Genomic DNA, 21,626 nt, shown 5'->3' with positions numbered 1-21,626 from the left:
AAGGACTAGTCAAAATAGTGGACATCTGTGTTCAGGGTCCACTTGCATTTTTAGGGATGCCATTACAAGGCAGTATATTGATGCCTCGGCTCCCTCATTTAAGCGGCCCTTGCCCATTCAGCCAAATAAAATACTAGACAGTATTTATTTGTTAGTCTATTGTTAATACAATAATTCAATTAGCAATCCCTGTTTTTAAGATGATTTCATCTTTGATAAATTTCAAGACATTATTGCATATGTTTCTGTTTAAATCCTTTAAATAGATCGGATATATGACCCCAGTGGAATTGCTAAGAATATTCCGGGAAGAATGGACTCAAGGTAATACTTATTTATCATTTAAAGTCGGTTTGGAAAGACTTAAAAGCAAATTCATTATCCATTTATAGTAATATCGTCATTTATTGATTTTTTAGGGTGTATAGTTTTGGACAAAGTGAACCAGATGAATATGAAGATAATTTTTAAAATTTATGTATTGTTGATATTTGAGAGAGAGAGAGAGAGAGAGAGAGAGAGAGAGAGAGAATGCCACGGGAAAGTTCTTTTTTGTCATAAAAAGATGAATCATAACTTATAATTAATAAAGAGTTGTGAGAAATCTTGATTTTATAAACATGCTTGAACAATAAGATACAGGATGTACCTCGTATATCAAAAAAAAGTTGGAACTTATATTATTATGTTCATAGTCTGGAGTTCTAGAATTCTTAGTAGATATGAAGTTCCGACGCTATTTAAAAGATCGAGGCTCCCTAAATTAAATTGACTTACTAAAAAAAGGGGGTTTAACCATTTAGACTTATGACAAACGGGATGACTTGAGTTTTTCCATCGTCAACTTTCCCTATTAAGTAGTAATATTCCACAATCACCTTCATGTTTCCTGGGGTCAGTGTTTTTTTTTGCCATGTTCAAGATTCGTATCCTTTATTGTATGTATGAATTCAATCACTGTTCCTATCTCCATCTTTTTCAGTAAAATACCAAATATGAGACATACTTTCTCGGAGCAAAAATGTTTCATTTGAAGAAAAAAAAAATAACGGCAAAATACTTTGCTTTCGAATACGTTTCACGGGAGTAATGGCGGGTATACTATGTCAATTATAATTGAATAATGTATTTTCTTAAGAAAAAAATGTAGTTTGGTTACATGTTATGATCCATAGCATCTAACAGTTGCAACACTACAAACATTAGAGACGAAATTGGTAAGTGTTATGATTTTATATTCTTGGAAGTTGCTAAAAAAGCCCGGACCCTTGTAAGTTTGTATACATGTTTCTGTTGTTAACTTAAAATTTATAAAATGTTTTTCATTAAACTTGCCCCGCAAAGTATTTCAATTCTACTCAAACAGTCATCTGGACAGGTCACCTCAGCAAAAGCAACTGACCATTGTCAAAAATGTGCAACAGATTCTTGCAATTTTAAATCATTATAGGGCATTAAGAATCAAGAAGTTGAAACAAGTATTAAAGAAATATGGCTAAACCATTCTCCTTTAACCCCTGTAAAATGATAGCAGACTATAACCAGTTAGCTATGTCGAAAAGGGGGACCTAGTCTGGATATCAAAAGTGCATTTAGATTGTTGCCCAATAAAACTTTTATAATTTGCCCTCTACAGTGTAAGTTTGCTGCACGCTGAAATAGATTTGCGATAAGTAATTATAACACAAGCACTCAATTTAACGTTTAGTTGCATAGAATCAGCTATATCATGCTTGATAAAAAGTCTAAATGGTTGGCATACCATGACACAAAAAGTCAAAGTATGCAAAAAGAAATTATTAGCTGCATAATCCCCAAGTATTGGAATTAATATAAAAATGATAAGTGTCACAGCATAAATTCTCACATGGAAGTGTTGCTGTGACATACAAAACACACTATTCAGAACATAGAATCGTCTGTTTTTGAAAGAAAGTATCCATGCGCGTAAGTAAATACCATATATTCTACCGATAATGTGTACAATAATCATAGATATTAGCTGATGCTAAGGAGTCGTCGGATATTTAATGAACATTTATTTGCATTTAACAATTGATTAAAAACGCCATTGAATGACGTATTTCCTTACAGACAAGTTTCCCCAGTCCACGTCCGGGCATTTGGCGATGTCACTCTTGTTACGATGTGACATTTATGCCCTGTTCACACGGAGAGTTTAATTCGAATTAAACGTAAGTTACTGCGAATTAAATTTAATCCGCGTTCATACGGAGAATTTAATGCGAATTAGTTTAATTCGAATTAATTTACTGCGCATTAAATTACTTCGCATTAGCTCCATGTGAACGCTAAGCGAAGCTAATTCGAATTAAATTCTGACGCATGCGTAACAGCAAAATTAAGTCACCTGTCACATGTCGGTGGTCAGAAACCGGAACGTATGCTGTTTTTAGTGAAAAACAAAGAAAAATTAAGTTTATCACTAAACTTCTGTACAGACAATACGATATTATGTCAAATGTAACCTACTCTGCATAAGGTGACGTGATTAGCAAATGACGTCATAAAAGCCTTACTATATAGAAATTTAAAAATTTTAATTCGCATTAGTTTACTTCGCATTGACTGTCGTGTGAACGCAATTTAACTCGCATTAGTTCAATTCGCATTATTTTACTTCGAATTAATTTACTACGAATTAAACTCTCCGTGTGAACAGGGCATTAGAAGGAATATAAATAGAGATCTCTCCTTTTCCAAGTTTTAAATTTCGACCAAACAATTTCACATGCTGTTGTAAGTTGTGGTTGTGCATTAAAGTTTAAGTCACTTTTCGCTGCTGTAAACACACATTCACCATTACCTAGTGATCAATCATTTCGATGTACAATAAGGTCACTCGGAAATATTTGACTGTTCTTAATAGCATTTTCCATAAGGTCCAAACCTGGCTTGATCCCTTTTAGCCAGGATTCTGTGCCACAGATGATGTCTGGTTTTACGTAATCTAGTGCAGTATGGAATTCACTACGGTTTGTTCTTAACCTACAGCAATTTACTGTTAACAGTCTAAGATTAGATGAATCCTTAGTGTTGGTATCACTAGCTTTAGTGTCTTGGTGGTGCGACACCGGGGACTGCATAGTACCCGAATGAGGCTGGTTTCCCATATGGTGGGCAGAGCGCGAACAGGACGACGTGGTAGATTCAAACGAGGACTCTGCATCATATAACGTGTGAAAATATTTGATGTGAAAGTTCAAAACTAATATATGACGAATATTGTCACTCACAGTCTAGACTGAGTACGTCTGACCTTTAACCTTCCAAGAGGCAGATCTAAGTTGAAAGTTGATTGTTTACAAGTAATAAATACAACTCCTCTCGCCCCAACGGCCACGCCGTCAAACATATTATCAGAGACATGACAAATGCAATCTATTATCAGTTTATTCATTTAAGTTAGTACTTACAAACAATATTCATATTGTACCGCCATGGTTACTTCGCCATTTTTTTTTTCACTCTCTGCCATCGGTTCATACATGTCTGAGAGATAAACGAACGACAACTCTGTCTAGGAGATTGATTGTGTATAATTTGTTTTATGTATGATCAGAATGAAAGCCAGTTTGATCTCGCTGTACTTACTGAGATGACGTCATTTCTTAGTTTGACACGCATTTCTCTGTATTTGAGGCGTGGATCAAGCTTTTATCGTAGCTTGTAAAAATAAAAATAAATACGAAACATGCGTAGTCAAACAAAAAGAGAGACATATTCTGAAATATATTAATTCACATTTTATTGTCAAACTAAATTGATAATGTGCAGACTTTATATATAGCCGTAGGGAGCACATTTGTACAGTAACGTGCTAGAATGAGGGGTCCAGCCCCTCGAAAATATCAAAAGTTCAACGATATCCGCTTCACTATAAATTCTGAATTTTTAAACATTTGTAGCTATTATTCCTACTATTCTGAAAAATGCTGGGAGCTGGTTGTACATTGTTTATTTATTCCGTAATCTAACATTATTCCAGTGCGTATTACATTTTTGTCTGGAGTTTATAGAAAGACGGCTAAATTTTAAACAATTCTCGAGCATGAGGAAGTTGCTCCCAGCACTTTTCAGGTTAAGGAATTTGTCTCAAAGAAAATAAAATAAATTTTATAGCGGAAAGATGCCCGTATATCGTTGAACTTTTACGATCTTTGTAGTAGTGCATATATGGTCCAATTTTAATCCTGTCACGTGACGAACAGCTGATGTAAGCGATGTCACTTTGGCCGAACTCAGCAGAGACCCGATATACACAAATGCAATCAACATAATTCACATTTATCAAACCTACTGCTGTTAAAAAAATATTAAAATTGTATTAATTTTCCCTGAATATATAAATGCGTATATTTCATGGGCGTCCTTAACCCAGCTGCGATGATGATGACAGTTTTAGACAAGAAATGTACTTTAGTATAATAAGCTCCCTTGCAAAGGATTAAAGATGTATTACATTAATAGAATTTATTTATTATGAATTAAACGTTACGTTGATATTTAAACAAATACACATCAGTTTCAGAACCGGACCAGAGACATATAATAATGTTATAAACCCATGTTTTTATGTCTCTGTATAGACAGACATTCCTTAATGTGATAAAAAGGCTTTGGGTGATGAATTCCACTATGTATAATTAAGAGTTCGTTTTATCTTCATTACATAAGGAATGTATTGATGAGAAATTTTGTACCCATGTAAACAGTTAGTAAATACTCATAAAGGACGACTGCACTTAACGCCGGTTTTTGGGTCTTTTTCGGTTGCTTCTGTTGCTTTTATATCTAAAGCTTGTTTCACTGTTGTATGTTTATGAAAAAATCCTGTCAATTTGGAACCAAATTTAAATCTTAAAATGATTTTAGACCGTGATACAATAAAGTGATTCAATGTTTTTTGTCCTTACTGCTTTCCAATTATAGAGATTTTACACTTACCTGCCCTTGATTGAACATAAGATATGCATAAGAGGTGGAGCTAAGATTGTAAGAATGGGACTAAAATTAGACTTGATAAATAACAATGACTTGTTTGGAAAAAAGAACGTGATCACTCTTTCCAATCTCCCTCTCCATTCTGTATGACACAAATACACTAATGACAATGGTTTCAAAACGAAATTAACAATAGGAGCACGTCAATGTAATTAAAGCAGATTTTATATCAGTGACAGATGACTTAACGTGTTCGAACACAATGTCCTAGTTAGCACAAAAGATGCTACCTTACAAGTCACGTGACGGAATTTAGTATCACAAAGTTACCTGAGGTAAGAAATCACGTGGTGAATTATAATATTCAACATGTCACAACCCTTGGTTACAACACAGAGAGCGAATGTAAGAAGAAGCAGTTTTTTCTCTTTTTAACCATGAGCGCATGCTTGTCTATTAATCTCCTTTTGACACATTATTATTGCAGCCCGGAGGACCGGGCTGCTCTATACATATAAGTTTAAGTGTTGGTATATGGGGATTGAGGTGGGAGAAGTTATTCAGAATTAAAGGTTTTCTAAACATTAAAAAGATTTTTAATCAGAATGTTCTCTCCCTTTATAAATTACGAGATACACAATATATTTACTTCCATAAAGTGAATCTGTAAAAATATAGATGTTTTTCATATTTAATATATAAAGTTGCTTATCATTTACTATCGAAAAAACGACAGGTCCCTTTTTTTAGAACATCGAATTTTACTTATCGCATAAAAACGTAAAAATGTACTTTACACAGTTCGTGTTTTATATTCTTAAAGTGAAAGACATTTTTGAAAATAGGTGAATCATGTGTCTGGTTTCAAATTATATTTTATGCAGCCAACATTTACTTGAGGAACTGATAAAGTTTAAAAGGGTATCGTTTTTGTTCGATTTTCATCCGACTTTAAGTTATCAAAATATCGTCTCCATCATTTTGACGCATGCCTTTTTCACACATATCGAAGTGGTTTGATGATCAAAACTCATTTCTATTGTTTACTTTATTTATTTCCCGGGCGACAATTGATGGTTACATCAATGTTTTCTTGTTTATGCAAATATACAACTACTGTTAAACGTAGAGCAATAGACAAACATGCGCTGCCTATGTATGAAGTCGGTAAAAAAGCGGGCGTCCTCTTTATCGAACGGAGATTCAAGAAATTGTGATGACCCCTGCCTTTGAAAACAGATTCGAACTTCGTAAATACACACTTTTATTAAACGTAATTAAATAAAGTTGTAGATTGGATGTTGACCATTCTTGCAATGAAAAGAAAAATGCTTGTTTTGAAAGTTTATTTTGTCGAAAATTTCGCCTGTCCTTAAGTGCAGTCATCCTTTGATATTCTTATGTCTCCAATGAATTATTAATTAAAAAATCTGATTTTATTTGTTATAATATTTGCCTGTTTTTAGCGATATTCTACTGATTATTATCCATAATACGCTTCCTTAACTTTACGTTGTATTTTGTCTATATGAAAATTCATGTTCCTCATGTACTATTAGTTATCCAGGTCCAATCAAGGGTGTACGGGGATTTACCCCGGATTTTATTCCATACACCTTGAGGCCGAAGGCCTGCAATTTGTCCAATATATAGTAAAAATTAAATAAATTAAGATTTAAGACCAAGTTTCATATAGTACATGTAACTCTCTGCAATAACATTTAATTTTATAATAAACCTTTGACTGAATAAATCATATATTTCCATTTTCGTAAGTTCATTAAAAATTAATTATTAAATCAAATTTCTTTTCTGTAAAAACTAATATGTATTGCTTCAATTTCGTATTAAATGGTATGCAATATTTATTACATGTACCGATAGAAAAAAAATCGTATTTTAAAAATACACTGTTAGAGAAATGAGTAATTATTCTCTTATGTTAGTTAACATGTTGATCAGTTGATTATACGATAATATATATATTTAAAATTCCATTTGGTTTCCATTTGATTTTCATTTGGTTTCCATTTGAGTCCATTTGGTTTCCATTTGGGTCCATTTGGGCCCATTTGTTTAAATTTGTGTCCATTTGGGTAAATCGACGCACCGGAAGTAGAAAAAAAATCTTTCATCATGGCTGATTTTGTTGGACCAACTTCACCAAGTACGTCCAAAAAACCAAAATTAGATACTGTTTTTGAAAAATTTAGGGCACAATTTAAAGAGTTGGATCAGTTTAAAAGTGCGTACAATTCGTTGTGTTTTGACAGACGAAATCCACTAATTGCTCAGGAAATAACATCATGCAATGCTGCGGCAGGTTATGGAATAAGCTTTTCTCGAGCATCGTGCGAAACACGTCCGTATGCGGATGAGATATATCCATTTGGAATCATATTCACGGATGCTATTATGTTATTGAATAACTTTTTTACCAAACCTGATTATGTTCCCGACAACAAGGTCTCCAGGTTACTTCTGGAAAAATTGATTCATTTTTTGATGGACGAAAGTGAGTATGTATACGTGCATATACCTTGCATTAATAGTGTTATGTTAATTTTGACCAAGTGATCTCAAAGCATCCTTGGCATATTCCTTTGTTATTTTAAACAAAGGTCGTACGTTTTCCAAAGGCAGGGTAATGAACGCATGACTTATACAGGTCCACACAATCTTTTGATTTAGCTATAAAGCTTGATTTAGCTACATAGCTTTATTAAGCTATTCAGAATAGCTTGATTTAGCTATTTAATCACACTTTTTCTTAAATGTGTTATTTTCACAGCATGCACAAAAAGTCACACCTTGGTACAGTGATCATGGTAATAATATTCAATCTTGTACTCTTCTGAAACAATCTAATTAAAATTAGATGTTCCGAATGCGCTACCGCTTCTCAAACATCTAACAACATCCCATTTGTGGTCACGTCAGAGAGACCTTTCGATTATGAATAAACATAAACATTTTAGCCAATCAGATTCAAACTTCTATATACGATTCTAAAATTAGTTCCACTGCTACATCTTAACATTATTGATGCTCATTAGACTGTCTTACATTGAATTAAAGTAATTTTGGTATAAATTGAACGTATAGTCCGCCAATCTGGCATTTTTACCTGAATAATACAAATGAAAATGCACAAACTAGACTTATACGTCTATATCATGTATATATCCTGCACGTCACATTCATATATAGCACGGTCTTTACCATGCATATTTTGTTTACTATGAAACCCCTCGGGCGTTTAGGTTTGGCAATAAAAAAGAAACGCATCCGAACTATAAGCCAAGATTTCAGAGACAGCGATTTCATTTGGTAATTGAAAGGTCGCTCTGACCTGACCCCGAATGGGATGTTGTTAGATGTTTGAGAAATTGTAGTGGATTCGGAACATCTAATTATGTTCCCCAAACGAAGTTGGGGAACATATTGTTTTTACTCTGTTTCTTCTTATTATTATTATTTTTCTTCTTCTTCTTCTTCCTGGGTACTTTTTTGTCCGCGAGTGATCTCGTCAACTACTCATCCGATTGAGGTGAAACCTTTTTAGGGTTAATAGGCATGTTTTGTAGATATGCGGAATCAAGGTCATTTTGCGCGCACGTGCATGCACGTGCGTGCGCGTGCAATGCGTAAAATGACCAATATACTTGATATAGCTGTAACTTTTATATTTTTTGATGAAATGCTTTGATACTCAGAATATAAGGATATATTAGAAGTGAAAACAAGATGACATGGTCAACATGCACATGCATGCACGTGTGCGCAGGCGCAAAGCTTAAAATGACAAATATACTTGATATAGTCGTAACTTTGATACTTTTTGATGAAATGCTTTGATACTCAAAATATTTATATATATTAAAAGTGTAGACAAGATGACATGGTCATCATGCACATGCATGCATGCATGCATATGCATGCACGTGCGCGCGCGTGCAATGTGTTAAATGACCAATATACTTTATATAGCCGTAATTTTTATATTTTTTTATGAAAAGCTTTGATATTAAGAATATACAGATATATTAAAAGTGTGGACAAGATGATGTGGACATCATGCTCATGAATGCACATGTGCGCGCGTGCAATGTGTTAAATGACCAATATACTTAATATAGCCATAACTTTTATTTTTTTTTATGAAAAGCTTTGATACTAAGAATAAACAGACATATTATAAGTGTAGACAAAATGGCATGGTCATTATGAACATGCATGCAGGTGCGCATGCGTGCAATGCTAAGATGACCAATATACTTGATATAGCCGGAACTTATATATTTTTTGATGGAATGTTTTGATACTGAGAATATAAAGATGCTTTTATAGTATAGATGAGATGACATGGTCATCCTGCACATGCATGCACGTGCGCACGCGTGAAATGCAAAAAACGATCAATATACTTCATTGCCTTATTTAATGAAGCTTACAGGAAATAAGACACCAAAAGGGTGTTGGGGAGCGTTTGGGGAACATCTGTAACGGTCCCCGTTACAATTATAACTAGTTTTAATTAGATTGCTTCTGAAAATAAGGCATGTAAAAATCACTCATCAAAATGCATCTCCCTAGGAGACTTTGTACTCAAAGTTCTAAAAGTTTTGGGGCTATATAAAGCAATACTTTGTATCATGATTACCTCACAGTTATATGACGTAATGCCGCTCTTTTGGGGCAAAGTCGAGGAAACTCTAAATCTTGCGAGATTTCCATGGCATGAATTACTTATGCTAGTGACAGTCGAATGGTTTGAACAATTAGTATGCTAAAAGTACAATGTATTGCAAAGGGTTGAACTTTAAATAGTAGGTTGTCTTATTTGGAATGTTTAGATTTTTTTATCAGCTTCCAAAAGTAACGATAATCAAAAAGAAATTGTAGAACTTAATTAGATGAGTTGGCTTACTGAAAAAGTATCTAGAAAATGTAACACTTGAGGACTGGGTTCTCTTAAAATTTATAAGTGTGGTTCAGCGAATGTTCCGCAAAATATTTCACCAGGACTTCTTTCAAATTTGCCTTTTAAAAATCCACAATGCTTGGTCTCGCGTTATATGCAACATCACATTGCCCCCAGCAAACAGATGTTTCCTACCTTCACAGCGAAAGAGTTCAATAAAGATAAGTAATCGTGATATCAGGTATTGATAAAGTTACTTCTTCATTAAAATTATAAAAAAGGCCAATTATGGTCAACAAGATAATTGATTGGTAATAATTCAGTACAATGAGAAGCAATCATACTTATCCACGCTTCAACGCACACAAGGTAGTGTACAGTTACTCAAACAATGGAAATTCATCTTTTGCTTAAAAGTATTCAACTGCTGCAATATTAGAACTATCTTTGATTTCGGTTGTTTTGATAGCCCATAGTACATATATGAATAGTCAAATACTTGCGACTTTTTGTCTATTTCTTACAAAAACATTTTTCTGAAAAACTGCACATAAATAGCTTTATCAAGCTATTTTGAAAAGCTTAATAAAGCTATATAGCTTTTTCAAGGTATATAGCTAAATTAAGAGATTGTGCTGGACCTGTTATAATCTTATTAAAGTGTAAACACCCTCCATATGCTATGACTTTGCATAATGTCAGAGTAGCAAACAGTTAATTGTGTCTAATCCACAACTTCAGAGTTAATTAGTATGATAGTTACGTGATAAGCTGACTTCATATGTTGCAATGATTTCCAACCAGAAACAGTTGTTGAAGAATTGCAAATACAAGGCCACAGTTGTGTTTAGCAGCAGAAAACTTGTGTATAAAAATAAATCATTTAAGAAATGAATTTAATTTTTGAAGATTCATGAGGACATGAACTACGACGCTTCACGCTGCCATATTTCATGAAGCGCATTACACTTCATGATAAATATGCCAGTGTGAAGTGTTGTAGTTCATGTACCTCATGAATTTTCAAAAATTAAATTCATTTCTTATATTTATATTATTTTTCTGCTGAGTTGCCACAAATTATGCCATTCAACTGTCACTTTTAAAGCAAAACAGTTTGCATTATAGTTATGACATCAAGTACAGTATTATGACGTAACATTTGAGATATTCATGCTCGTTCATGGTAGTTCATGAGAAAATGAACTGTTTTCTATTTTGTAAAGAATCATAGTGGAAATTTATTGGAAATGTAAATATATAATAATGTGAATTCAAGCCTAAGATTTATAAACAACGTACATCAAGAAATTGTAAATATAGCTGCAAACATTTCGGCAAGTTGCGACTATTGTGACTTCAAAACGAACGTGTTTGTATATACAGTAATTTAAGAGTGTAAAAGTGTAAAAAGAGTTTAATCTTTTATCCATCAGAGAATGCAAATAAATGTGAAATTTAACAGATCGAGTTCTTGAAAACCACAGTCAGCATCAAATGGTGTTTAGAAGTTCTGATGTACATGTATACAAGATTTTTTCAAGAGTTTGTCAAGTTATGATCATGTTTCAAATTTGTTAAGCTATTTTATGCCCCCCCCCCCCCCCCCCCCCCCCCAAAATACAAACAGTACTTTCATTGATAAATTCTCAGTTTTCTTCAAATCACAAGAAATTCATACAAATTTTCTCTGTTTCATGATTTAAAATCATTTATTTTAGCCACAAACATACATATATGTACTGTGCTTCTTCAAACATATATCATGTGTATGAGTCTTTTAGGTAAGCCAGAAGAAATTATATGATTTTCTTTTTTCAGCATCAAAATAAACTTATTTCATTTTAGAATTGAGAGTATTTTTATATGTAAAAGAATTATACAATTTACAAAAACATTTTACAGTGTTGTTTTGTCAGATAAAATGTAAATTCAAATTGAGACAGTGCTGTAACAGTTGTGAAAAAATGTAAACAAGTTAATTGCGTTAATTAGCAGAGCTAAAATTAGATTTCAAGATTAAATATTTATAATTACTTAATATTCATTATTAGATAATTATTTAATGATAAGGTGGACCATACTACATACCTATTGAAATGGTGTGCTTTTAATCCTGCTGAAACAACTCTTATTTAGTTCTGATATATAAGGAAGATGCCTGTTCCAAAACATGAGTTGTTTTTCCTTGATCTGGACAGTAGCGTGCTTGCATCAGTTAATTTTAAACTTCCAGGTAGTCTTTTAGGAAGTGTCCTTATCAACATACACATAATGACGCAAGCTTACTAGTTTCGTTACATGCCTCACCTTCACTAAATTGAAGGTGAAGGGGGGAATGTAGGTTGGGACCACTTACATATTTAAACTGTTCAAAACTGAACTGATTTCTGCTTTTTCCTTTTCTGTAGCCAAAAAGCTCAGGTGAGCAATGTGGCCCATGGGCCTCTTGTTTTTATAAAAGTTTAACCAATTCTTGCAAACAAAATGACCAAAAGTGTCCATGTACATTCTTATGCTATACGGGTATGTGCATTATGTTGAGTTAGCATGTAATTGTATCTTATATTAATATAATATAATAAAAAGAAAACTATAAATAAAGCTGTTTTTCAAAGTTTACAAAATCCTTAGGTGCTTGTGGACAGGAACCCTCCCACCTTCCCCCGTATACACCCTGACCCAGGGATTTTTTGGTTTTGTTTCAAAAATTATTACATGTATCTTATTATTATCATATTTAAGAATGTATATATTACATATATATATATATATACATATTTAGGATGTATATTAGGGGGGTCCTGTCCTGGCTGGTTTAAACATTTCTCAAGGAGGCTGCATCCTTTCTCCCTTCGCGATGGAGCAGGGCTCAACATTAACACCTGTTCGCTTGTCTGGTACCGTTCTGTGATTATTTTTTTTTAAGTTGAAAAGAAAAGCTATTGTCAACTTTTTTTTTTATCAGAAGTTGAAATCAAAAGCATGCAGTGCATAAATGGGTAATTTCAATCCTGATCATAATGAATTTTGATCCCAGTCATCAAACTCCACGGAGATCAAAGTTCAGTATAGAAGCATTACTTTCAATTTTGAGCTTCGATTAGTGGCATGGATCTGATGAAGTTTGGGTTTTTAGTATTGGTTAAAAAAGCTGAAACAGATGAAGACAAAGGCAATAAAGACAGGCTGGAATAATAAGCAAAGAAACATTTGGTGTTGAACCTATTTCTTGTTGCTATTTTTAGCCCTTTTGAGCCCAAGGCTGAAAGAGCTAATGCTATGGCCTGGTGTGCCATGTGCGTAAACTTCTTGGAATGTATCAAGAACCACTTGGCCAATTTTTATCAAATTTGTTACAGAGTATTGTTGGGGCAAAGGGCTTTCATTTGTACTAATGATAGGGAGGGTGGAAATATAAAAAAAAAATCAGTTGTGAAATAGTCTTCTTCTCATGAACGACTGGGCAGATTATCACCAAAGTTAGATATAAGGATGAGGATACAGTACAGATTTGTAATTGTTCAAGGATCACCCTAGGGCAAAAGGCATGGTATCAAGGTCACATCAAAATTTATCCTAAAATGATAATTTGTTAAATCTTTGATATTTTGTTCACTATGAGGACTACTATCATCAAATCTTGTCAGTTGATGCATTTTAGGTCCTCAAGTTTCATCAAACCTGAAGTAGGTCACAGTGACCTACTTTTTGAATTTTGCAGCTATTCATTTTCAAATTGATTTTGATGCATATCTTGGACATGGACATCACTGGGCCATGGAGTGTGTCAGTCAAAAAGTAGGTCACCTTGACATACTCTCTGAATTTTAAGGCTTTCCATTTTCAAAACATTTTACATAAAAATTTCAGGTACTAAGAGGTTAAGAATTATCAAATATTGTCAGTTGATGCATCTTGGGGCCTCAGGGTGTGTCAGCTTAAAATAGGTCACAGTAACATACTTTCTGCATTTTATGGCTTATCATTTTAAGATCTCTAAATGTATATCTTTTGAACACTATGACCTTCAGGGTTTCCAAACCAAAATAGTTGATGCATCTTGAGGCTTGGGGATATGTCAATATAAATGTAGGTCACAGTTACCTACTTTTTCAATTTTTTTTTCATTTTTTTTCATTATTCGTAGTCAAATTTTTCTGGTCAAAGTGACCTACTTTTTTTAATGTAGTAGCAATGGATTTTCAATTGCTTTAAATGCATATCTACACTGTGAAGCCTAGAGTGGTCAATTGTGTCAGCTCATCTTAATGCCTGAAAGTGTGAAAAATAGGTTACAGTGACCTACTTTCTGAGTTTTATGGCTATTCATTTTCAGTATATTTAAGCAAGGTGTTTGAGATACAAAGTGATTTTAGAATCATCAAACCTTGTCAGTAAAATTGATGCATCTTGGGGCCTTGGTGTTTGACCATTAAAAAGTAGGTCACTGACCTACTTTCTGATTTTTAAGGCATATCATTTAAAATTCTTTAAACCTATATATTTTGAACACTATGACCTTTAGGATTTCCAAACCTAAACAGATAATGCATCTTGATGCCCCTGGTTATGTCAATTTAAAAGTAGGTCAGAGTGACCTATTTTTAAAATTTTATCATGATTTCTAATCACATCTTTCAAGCTTTAATACTAAGCGGACTAGGATCATCAAACCTCGTCATATGACGCATCTTGGGGCCTTGGGATCTATTAATCTAAAAGTAGGTGACAGAGACCCACTCTTTTGAATTTAGCGACTATTCATTTTCAGATAATTTTAGATGCATATTTTGGGTGCTGTGAAGCCTAGGATGATCAAACTTTGTCAGTTAATGCCTCTTAAGGCCTCAGAGTGTGTCACATAAAAATTAGGTCACAGTGACCCACGAAGTGAAACAGTAGATAATTAACATAAATTGATTGGATGATATTTATGACTTTCAGTAAACTAGTCAATCAAAATAGCTGATTCATTTGTACATTGTATTATTTTTTTAGTGCACATGCATGGATGAACACGGGAATTTTAAGAATAAAATAAATGACAAGGACTTTTATTTTTAGCTAAGATTGTAGTTGGAGCTCCGTAAAACCATTTTATTAAAAAATGTTGGCCTGATGATGCAATATACACTACTTGAAGATTCCCATACGTCGATTAATTTTCATACATGTTAATGTTAAATTTCAAATATTTGTCAAAATCTCAGAGAAAAATGCAAATTGGGAAAATATATCATTGAACATGCAAATATCTACTTTCATTACAAAAAAAATTTACATGTAATCATATTTATTTAAAAGTTGTGTGTGTTTTAACATATTTAACATTTTTGCACTAAGACTCATTTCATGAAAGAATGTCATTTATAAGGAAACTATAAAAATTGAAAAAATTACATCCCTTTTAAAGTACATGTAATCAGTTTTAAATATATTTGTCTATTTTTTCACAAAAATCAAGTGTTACTCAGATCGAAACCTCATTAACAGGTAGAGACATCTCTGCATTACTTTAGAAACACATCCTTTTTTTCACCCAAATTTTAAAGGCAGTCTTTTTCCACTCATTTTAGTTGAAGTTTTTAATATAATGTCAAACGAGTGTGGCTTCACCTTAAGGCCCGCATGTGTCAAATAAAAAAGTAGGTCACAGTGACTTACTTTGCAAATATTACAGCTATTCATTTTTAGCTCACCTGAGCTGAAAGCTCAAGTGAGCTTTTCTGATAACCTGTTGTCCGTCCGTCTGTCTGTCTGTCCGTCCGTCTGTAAACTTTTCGTGACAACATTTTCAACTTCTTCTCAAAAACCACTGGGCCAAGTTTTACCAAATTTATTACAAAGTATCCTTGGGTAAAGGGGAGTTTAAATTGTTAAAATAAGGGGCCAAGTTCCCTTACAAGGGGAGATAATCAAGAAAAGACAAAAATAGGGTGGGGTCATTAAAAAATCTTCCTCTCAAGAACCACTGGGCTAAAAAAGCTGAAACTTATGTGGAAGCATCCTGGTGTAGTAAAGATTCTAAATTGTTTAAATCATGACCCCCGGGGGTAGGGCGGGGTGACAATAGGGAATCCAAGTTTTACATTGAAATATATAAGAAAAATCTTTACAAATCTTCTTCTCAAGAACCACTGGGCCAGAAAAGCTGAAACTTAAGTGGAAGCATCCTGGGGTAGTGTAGATTCTAAATTCTTCAAATCATGACCCCACTGGGTAGGGCCGGGCCACAATAGGGAATCCAAGTTTTACATTGAAATATGTAAGAAAAATCTTTAAAAATATTCTTCTCAAGAACAATTTGCCAGAAAAACGGAAGCTTATGTGGAAGCATCCTCAAGTAGTGTAGATTCTAAATTGTTCAAATCAGGACCCCCTGGGGTAGGGCGGAGCCACAATAGGGAATCCAAGTTTTACATTGAAATATATAGGAAAACACTTTAAAAATCTTCTTCTCAGGAACCACTGGACCAGAAAAGCTGAAACTTATGTGGAAGCATCCTGGGGTAGTGTAGATTCTAAATTGTTCAAATCATGACCCCTGCGGGTAGGGCGGGGCCACAATAGGTATTACAAGGGGGAAAATCTGGTAAAGGACAGCATAGTCAAAGTTACTCAGGTGAGTGATGGGGCCCAAGGGCCTCTTGTTAAATTATTTTAGCTAAATATCTTGGATACTAAAATTCTTAGAAATATCAAACTTTGAAGGGACACCAAAATTAGAAAGTTGATGCACCTTGAGGCACAGGAAAGTGTAATCGCCACAGTGACGTGTTTAAAATTTCATTGTCATTCATTGTGAAATATCATAGTTTGTATACTAAAGGTTCTATATTGACTAAGAATCGTCAAACTCTGAGTTGATGCCATTGGGCCTTGGGATATGATGACCCAAAAATAGGTCATAGTGACAGTTATTCAATTTATCAGAAGAGCAATTCTAGGCCCATGGGCCTCTTTTTCCTATATAGGAGAGGATAATACAATTTTGCTTCATAATTTGGTGTTTAAAAAATCATAAAACAGACTCTGTGAATGTATAACAATATTTTTCAAGTTATTAGATAATTCTTTATTGAAGAATTTTTGGACAAGAAAAAATTATATTCTGACAAATGAATTTCAGAATGGACAAGTAAGAAAAAATGTTAATGTAGAGCCTTGGAGAGGTTGACCCCCTCTGATCCAGTTGTATAGAAACACAGAAAAAAAAGATTACACAGACATGCCCATGTAGGGAATTGCATGGAATAAAAAGTTGCATTTAAAGGGAAAAAAGAAAAATTTTGCATCAGTAACAGGAGTGTTTATTCTTCTAACTGTTGTTGTGAATACACTCATAATAAATTTGGTTAAATCAATCCATAGTTTTGCACCATGAAAAAATTAATCTCTAACTTGCCTATCACTTGTGGTGTCAGGTAAAAAGTGTTGTTTTTTAATAGACATCTTTTGAAGATGTCTGTTGAAATAATACCCTAAACAATTTGGACCATGGCATAAGGAACCATAATTATAAGTGCAAGTGATATTTTGTTAACAATGATTAATTTTTAATCTAATTCAAACATACTTAGGAAATTGTTTTCATGTTCAACACCTTTGGTTCAGTTTAGTAAGTACTGACAATCGTTCTCATTAAAAATTGTAAATTCAATTTTTTTTTAAAGATTCACATGCCATACTAAAAAGAATACAGAGAACAGATCTATCGAAGACTGAGCTAATGATTGTCTTGGCTGAACACTTTTTTAGCAAGCTTTCACTTTCTGACACATATACAATGGATCATTCTGCGAAATACAAAGGCATTTCTCTTTGCAAATGTGGATCATGCAAACCAGAATTTGTTTCACCTTGTTTTGGCGACACAAGTGTAGGTGAGTAAATTGGCTGTTTATTGAAAAACAATTGAAATGATGAACAATCCTAGGTAAATTTAATGTATTTGTAGTCCCCTGCTGGCAAACGCTAAAGGAGATTGTAGTTTTACACTCCATCTATAAATCAGTTTGAACAATTTTCAAAATTTATTTAGCTCACCTCGACAAAGTCGAGATAAGCTTATGCTATACCCCCAGCATCAGTGTTGGCGTCCCAGTTAAAGTTTTTGAAGGAAGTCCATTCCCAGTACAGTCCCTGAAATGTTCTACTTTCCCACTTAAACAGTAAGGGAACTTTTCAAAACTGAATTGATTTCTGTGGCCTCTTGTTTTTAACATTGAAATCTAAGACTTGTATTATTATTCTGCTCATATTTCATATATCACTTCACTTTTAAATAATTTGATCTTTATAGAAATCACTTGAAAATATCATAAGCTATAACTAGAAATACCAGGAACAGGGTCTGGAAATCAATGTAACTGTTTATAGACTTCAGGTGGCAAGCGTGGCCTGATGTAGATGGAACAGCTGGGATCAGCACATTTTCTTATGCAAAGTGAATAAATGCAGTGAAGGCATATCATGATCAAATGAATCCGTTTTTGAGCATCGACATCTATAGTGAAGGGGAACTTAACAGCTTTTCCGGGAAAGTGAAAAATGCCAAGTTCAACTTCCTATTTGTCAGATCTTTGTAAAATTTTCCCACCAAGCAATTGTCACTGTATGCTCCAAGATAATATAAGGGAAGGTGATTGGTGAATGCAAAACTGTGAATGGAGAGCAAATGGTGAGCACATGCTGAATGCACACTGATTGAATGGTGAGCCACAGCCGTCTGTGTTATGACACAATAAATGTCCAAACTTTACAATTCAATACTTATATATACATTTATTGATGGAAGATTGAGAAATATAAATTGTTTGCATTTATTATACCTGTTTATATGATGCACGCTACATCTGAGGGAAAAATTGAGAGAACAGCTGTTTCTGTTCAATGTTAGTTTGAATTCTGATTTTCGTTTGTGACGTTGTACTTGTGCGGCAATCAAATTGTGACGTCAAAATAAAAACCAGGAATTTAACCTCTTGACATTCCTGATCATGGTATTATGAATGCTGATGCTTTCAATATACTTTATAAGAAAAATTGATATGGAATGTAAATATATGAATTTATCATCAACATGATAAATGGTTAACTTGTTTTTACTTTGTTGTAGGGAATCCAGATTGCTGGCATGGATCTTTAGATATCCTCCTTGGAAGTATTGAGTCTTTTGTACATGTGGCCCCACCAGAGGAAGAAATCAGCCCAGGTGGCAGAGCATCCATAGAGGTGAAACCCAAAAGTGTAGAAGAAAGAGGGTTCCGTAGCCAGACTTTAGCTCAGATCATTGTATTTTCCTTCCTGCAAAAGCAAAGACATCCTAATCTAGATAATTTTCTTATTCCTTGTATGGCAGCAACTAGAAAAGAAATCAAAATTTATTTTTATGACAGCAAGCATGATATCTTGCTTGAAAGTAGAGGCATTAAGCTACTGGTTGAGATACCTGGCTCAAGATGTCAAGTGAATTATGAGGCAATTCTTGCTGCATGGCTTGTTCTGAATTATAAATATTTATGTAGTGGACCTCATGAGTCATTACTCGAAGCTCCAAAAGCAAATTTTTTTAGCCTTGCTTCATCCAGCCTTGAAATGTATGAAAAAGATCTTGCATTTAAAAATGTTGTTGCAGTGAATGCTTTTGCGGACTATGACTTTATTGACATTACAAAGCCTAAATTTGTTTGGCCATCAAATCTACCATGTCGACCAGTTAATTCAGAAAGTAAGTAGATGGAGGACAATGATTAAAATTTCATTATCTGTATATCAAATAGAGCCAAATAAAATATCAATTTAACAAATGATTTGGATGATTAACATTTCAAATGTAATGGGCCTTCATTAGAAAATGTCATCAAGCATGTACTTCAAACATTCATTTGAAAGCTTGAATCGGTAGCTTATATTTACATTGTATTTTCATAACTTTCAGTTTTGTGTATGCACATTGGCTCATGTATGTTAGTCAACATGAAATTGTACCTGAAACAAAATATATCTGAACCATAATTCAAATTTAAGATACAAAGTCCATTGTCTATTGTGGAAACTATTAAAAAAAATTCCAGATCTGGAAAAAATGAAAAAAGGGGGGGGGGGAGTTAAAATTTTGTTAAAAAAAAAGAATGAGTTGCCATAATTCAGTTGTTTGGCTGGAGTACAGAAAATAATACAATTTTAATGTTGGCCTTGTAGTACAGAAATACAAAATGAATAAGCTTAGTAAGCAAGTATTGAGTGATATTAAAGAGACTCTGAGATTTAAAAATCATTTTCTATTTTACTCTCAAATTTAAAGGGGCATGGACACACTTGCATTGCCATTTTGTTTACAGTTTTTTTTATAATTATTGTAAAAATAACTTCAGTTTTAATGATTTGAACTTTCATGAAAATTAATATTCAATCACAACAGTATTCTTCATAACCTTACCTCTGCAAACACCTGTGCTTGTAAACAGGTGCTTGAGCTCTATTATTATACCCCACGCAACTAGTTGCGGTGGGTATAATGTTTTTGACCCGTCAGTCAGTCAGTCAGTCAGTCCATCAGTCCTGTTTTTTTGTCAGCGCAACTCCTCTTAAACCATTGCACAGAATTTGGTCAAACTTTGCAGATATTTAGGACACAATGTGTAGATGTGCATATTACCAGGAAATTCCGATTCCTTTATTTTTCTGGGAATTTCGGCACTTTTCAACTTAGATTTTTGGTCATATCTTGAATATAGAGACAAACATTTTGTCAGTGCAACTCCTTTTAAACTGTTGCACAGAATTTGGTCAAACTTTGCAGATATTTAGGACACAATGTGTAGATGTGCATATTACCAGGAAATTCCGATTCCTTTATTTTTTCTGGGAATTTCGGCACTTTTCAACTTAAATTTTTGGCCATATCTTGAATATAAAGACAAACACAATGTATAGATGTGCATACTACCAGGAAATTCCGATTCCTTTATTTTTTCTGGGAATTTCGGCACTTTTCAACTTAGATTTTTTGCCATATCTTGAATATAGAGATGAACAGTTTGTCAGCGCAACTCCCAAACCGCTGCACAGAATTTGGTCAAACTTTGCAGATATTTAGGACACAATGTGTAGATGTGCATATTACCAGGAAATTCCGATTCCTTTATTTTTTCTGGGAATTTCTGCACTTTTCAACTTAGATTTTTTGGCCATATCTTGAATATAGAGACAAACAGTTTGTCAGCGCAACTCCTCTTAAACCATTGCACAGAATTTGGTCAAACTTTGCAGATATTTAGGACACAATGTGTAGATGTGCATACTACCAGGAAATTCCGATTCCTTTATTTTTTCTGGGAATTTCGGCACTTTTCAACTTAGATTTTTTGCCATATCTTGAATATAGAGATGAACAGTTTGTCAGCGCAACTCCCAAACCGCTGCACAGAATTTGGTCAAACTTTGCAGATATTTAGGACACAATGTGTAGATGTGCATATTACCAGGAAATTCCGATTCCTTTATTTTTTCTGGGAATTTCTGCACTTTTCAACTTAGATTTTTTGGCCATATCTTGAATATAGAGACAAACAGTTTGTCAGCGCAACTCCTCTTAAACCATTGCACAGAATTTGGTCAAACTTTGCAGATATTTAGGACACAATGTGTAGATGTGCATATTACCAGGAAATTCCGATTCCTTTATTTTTCTGGGAATTTCGGCACTTTTCAACTTAGATTTTTTGCCATA

The 21,626-nt window shown here is 33.8% G+C and overlaps 1 protein-coding gene across 1 annotated transcript; it reads left to right on the top strand.

Moving 5' to 3' along the window:
- The first annotated feature begins 7,080 nt into the window (after window positions 1-7,080).
- LOC133196193 (uncharacterized) lies at window positions 7,081-19,970 on the top strand. The gene is made up of 3 exons (XM_061332112.1): window positions 7,081-7,480; window positions 17,566-17,775; window positions 19,011-19,970. Exons 1-3 carry the CDS (start codon window positions 7,102-7,104, stop codon window positions 19,628-19,630), a joined length of 1,209 nt encoding a protein of 402 aa, XP_061188096.1. The 5' UTR covers window positions 7,081-7,101; the 3' UTR covers window positions 19,631-19,970.
- The last annotated feature ends 1,656 nt before the right edge of the window (window positions 19,971-21,626 follow it).

Source organism: Saccostrea echinata, unplaced genomic scaffold (genome assembly GCF_033153115.1).
Source record: "Saccostrea echinata isolate AGI-Se365-2 ecotype Australia unplaced genomic scaffold, CSIRO_AGI_Sech_v1 ptg000030l, whole genome shotgun sequence".
Lineage (NCBI taxonomy): Eukaryota > Metazoa > Mollusca > Bivalvia > Ostreida > Ostreidae > Saccostrea > Saccostrea echinata.
The sequence above is the reverse complement of the archived record's forward strand: the minus strand, read 5'-3'. Positions and strand labels throughout refer to the sequence as shown.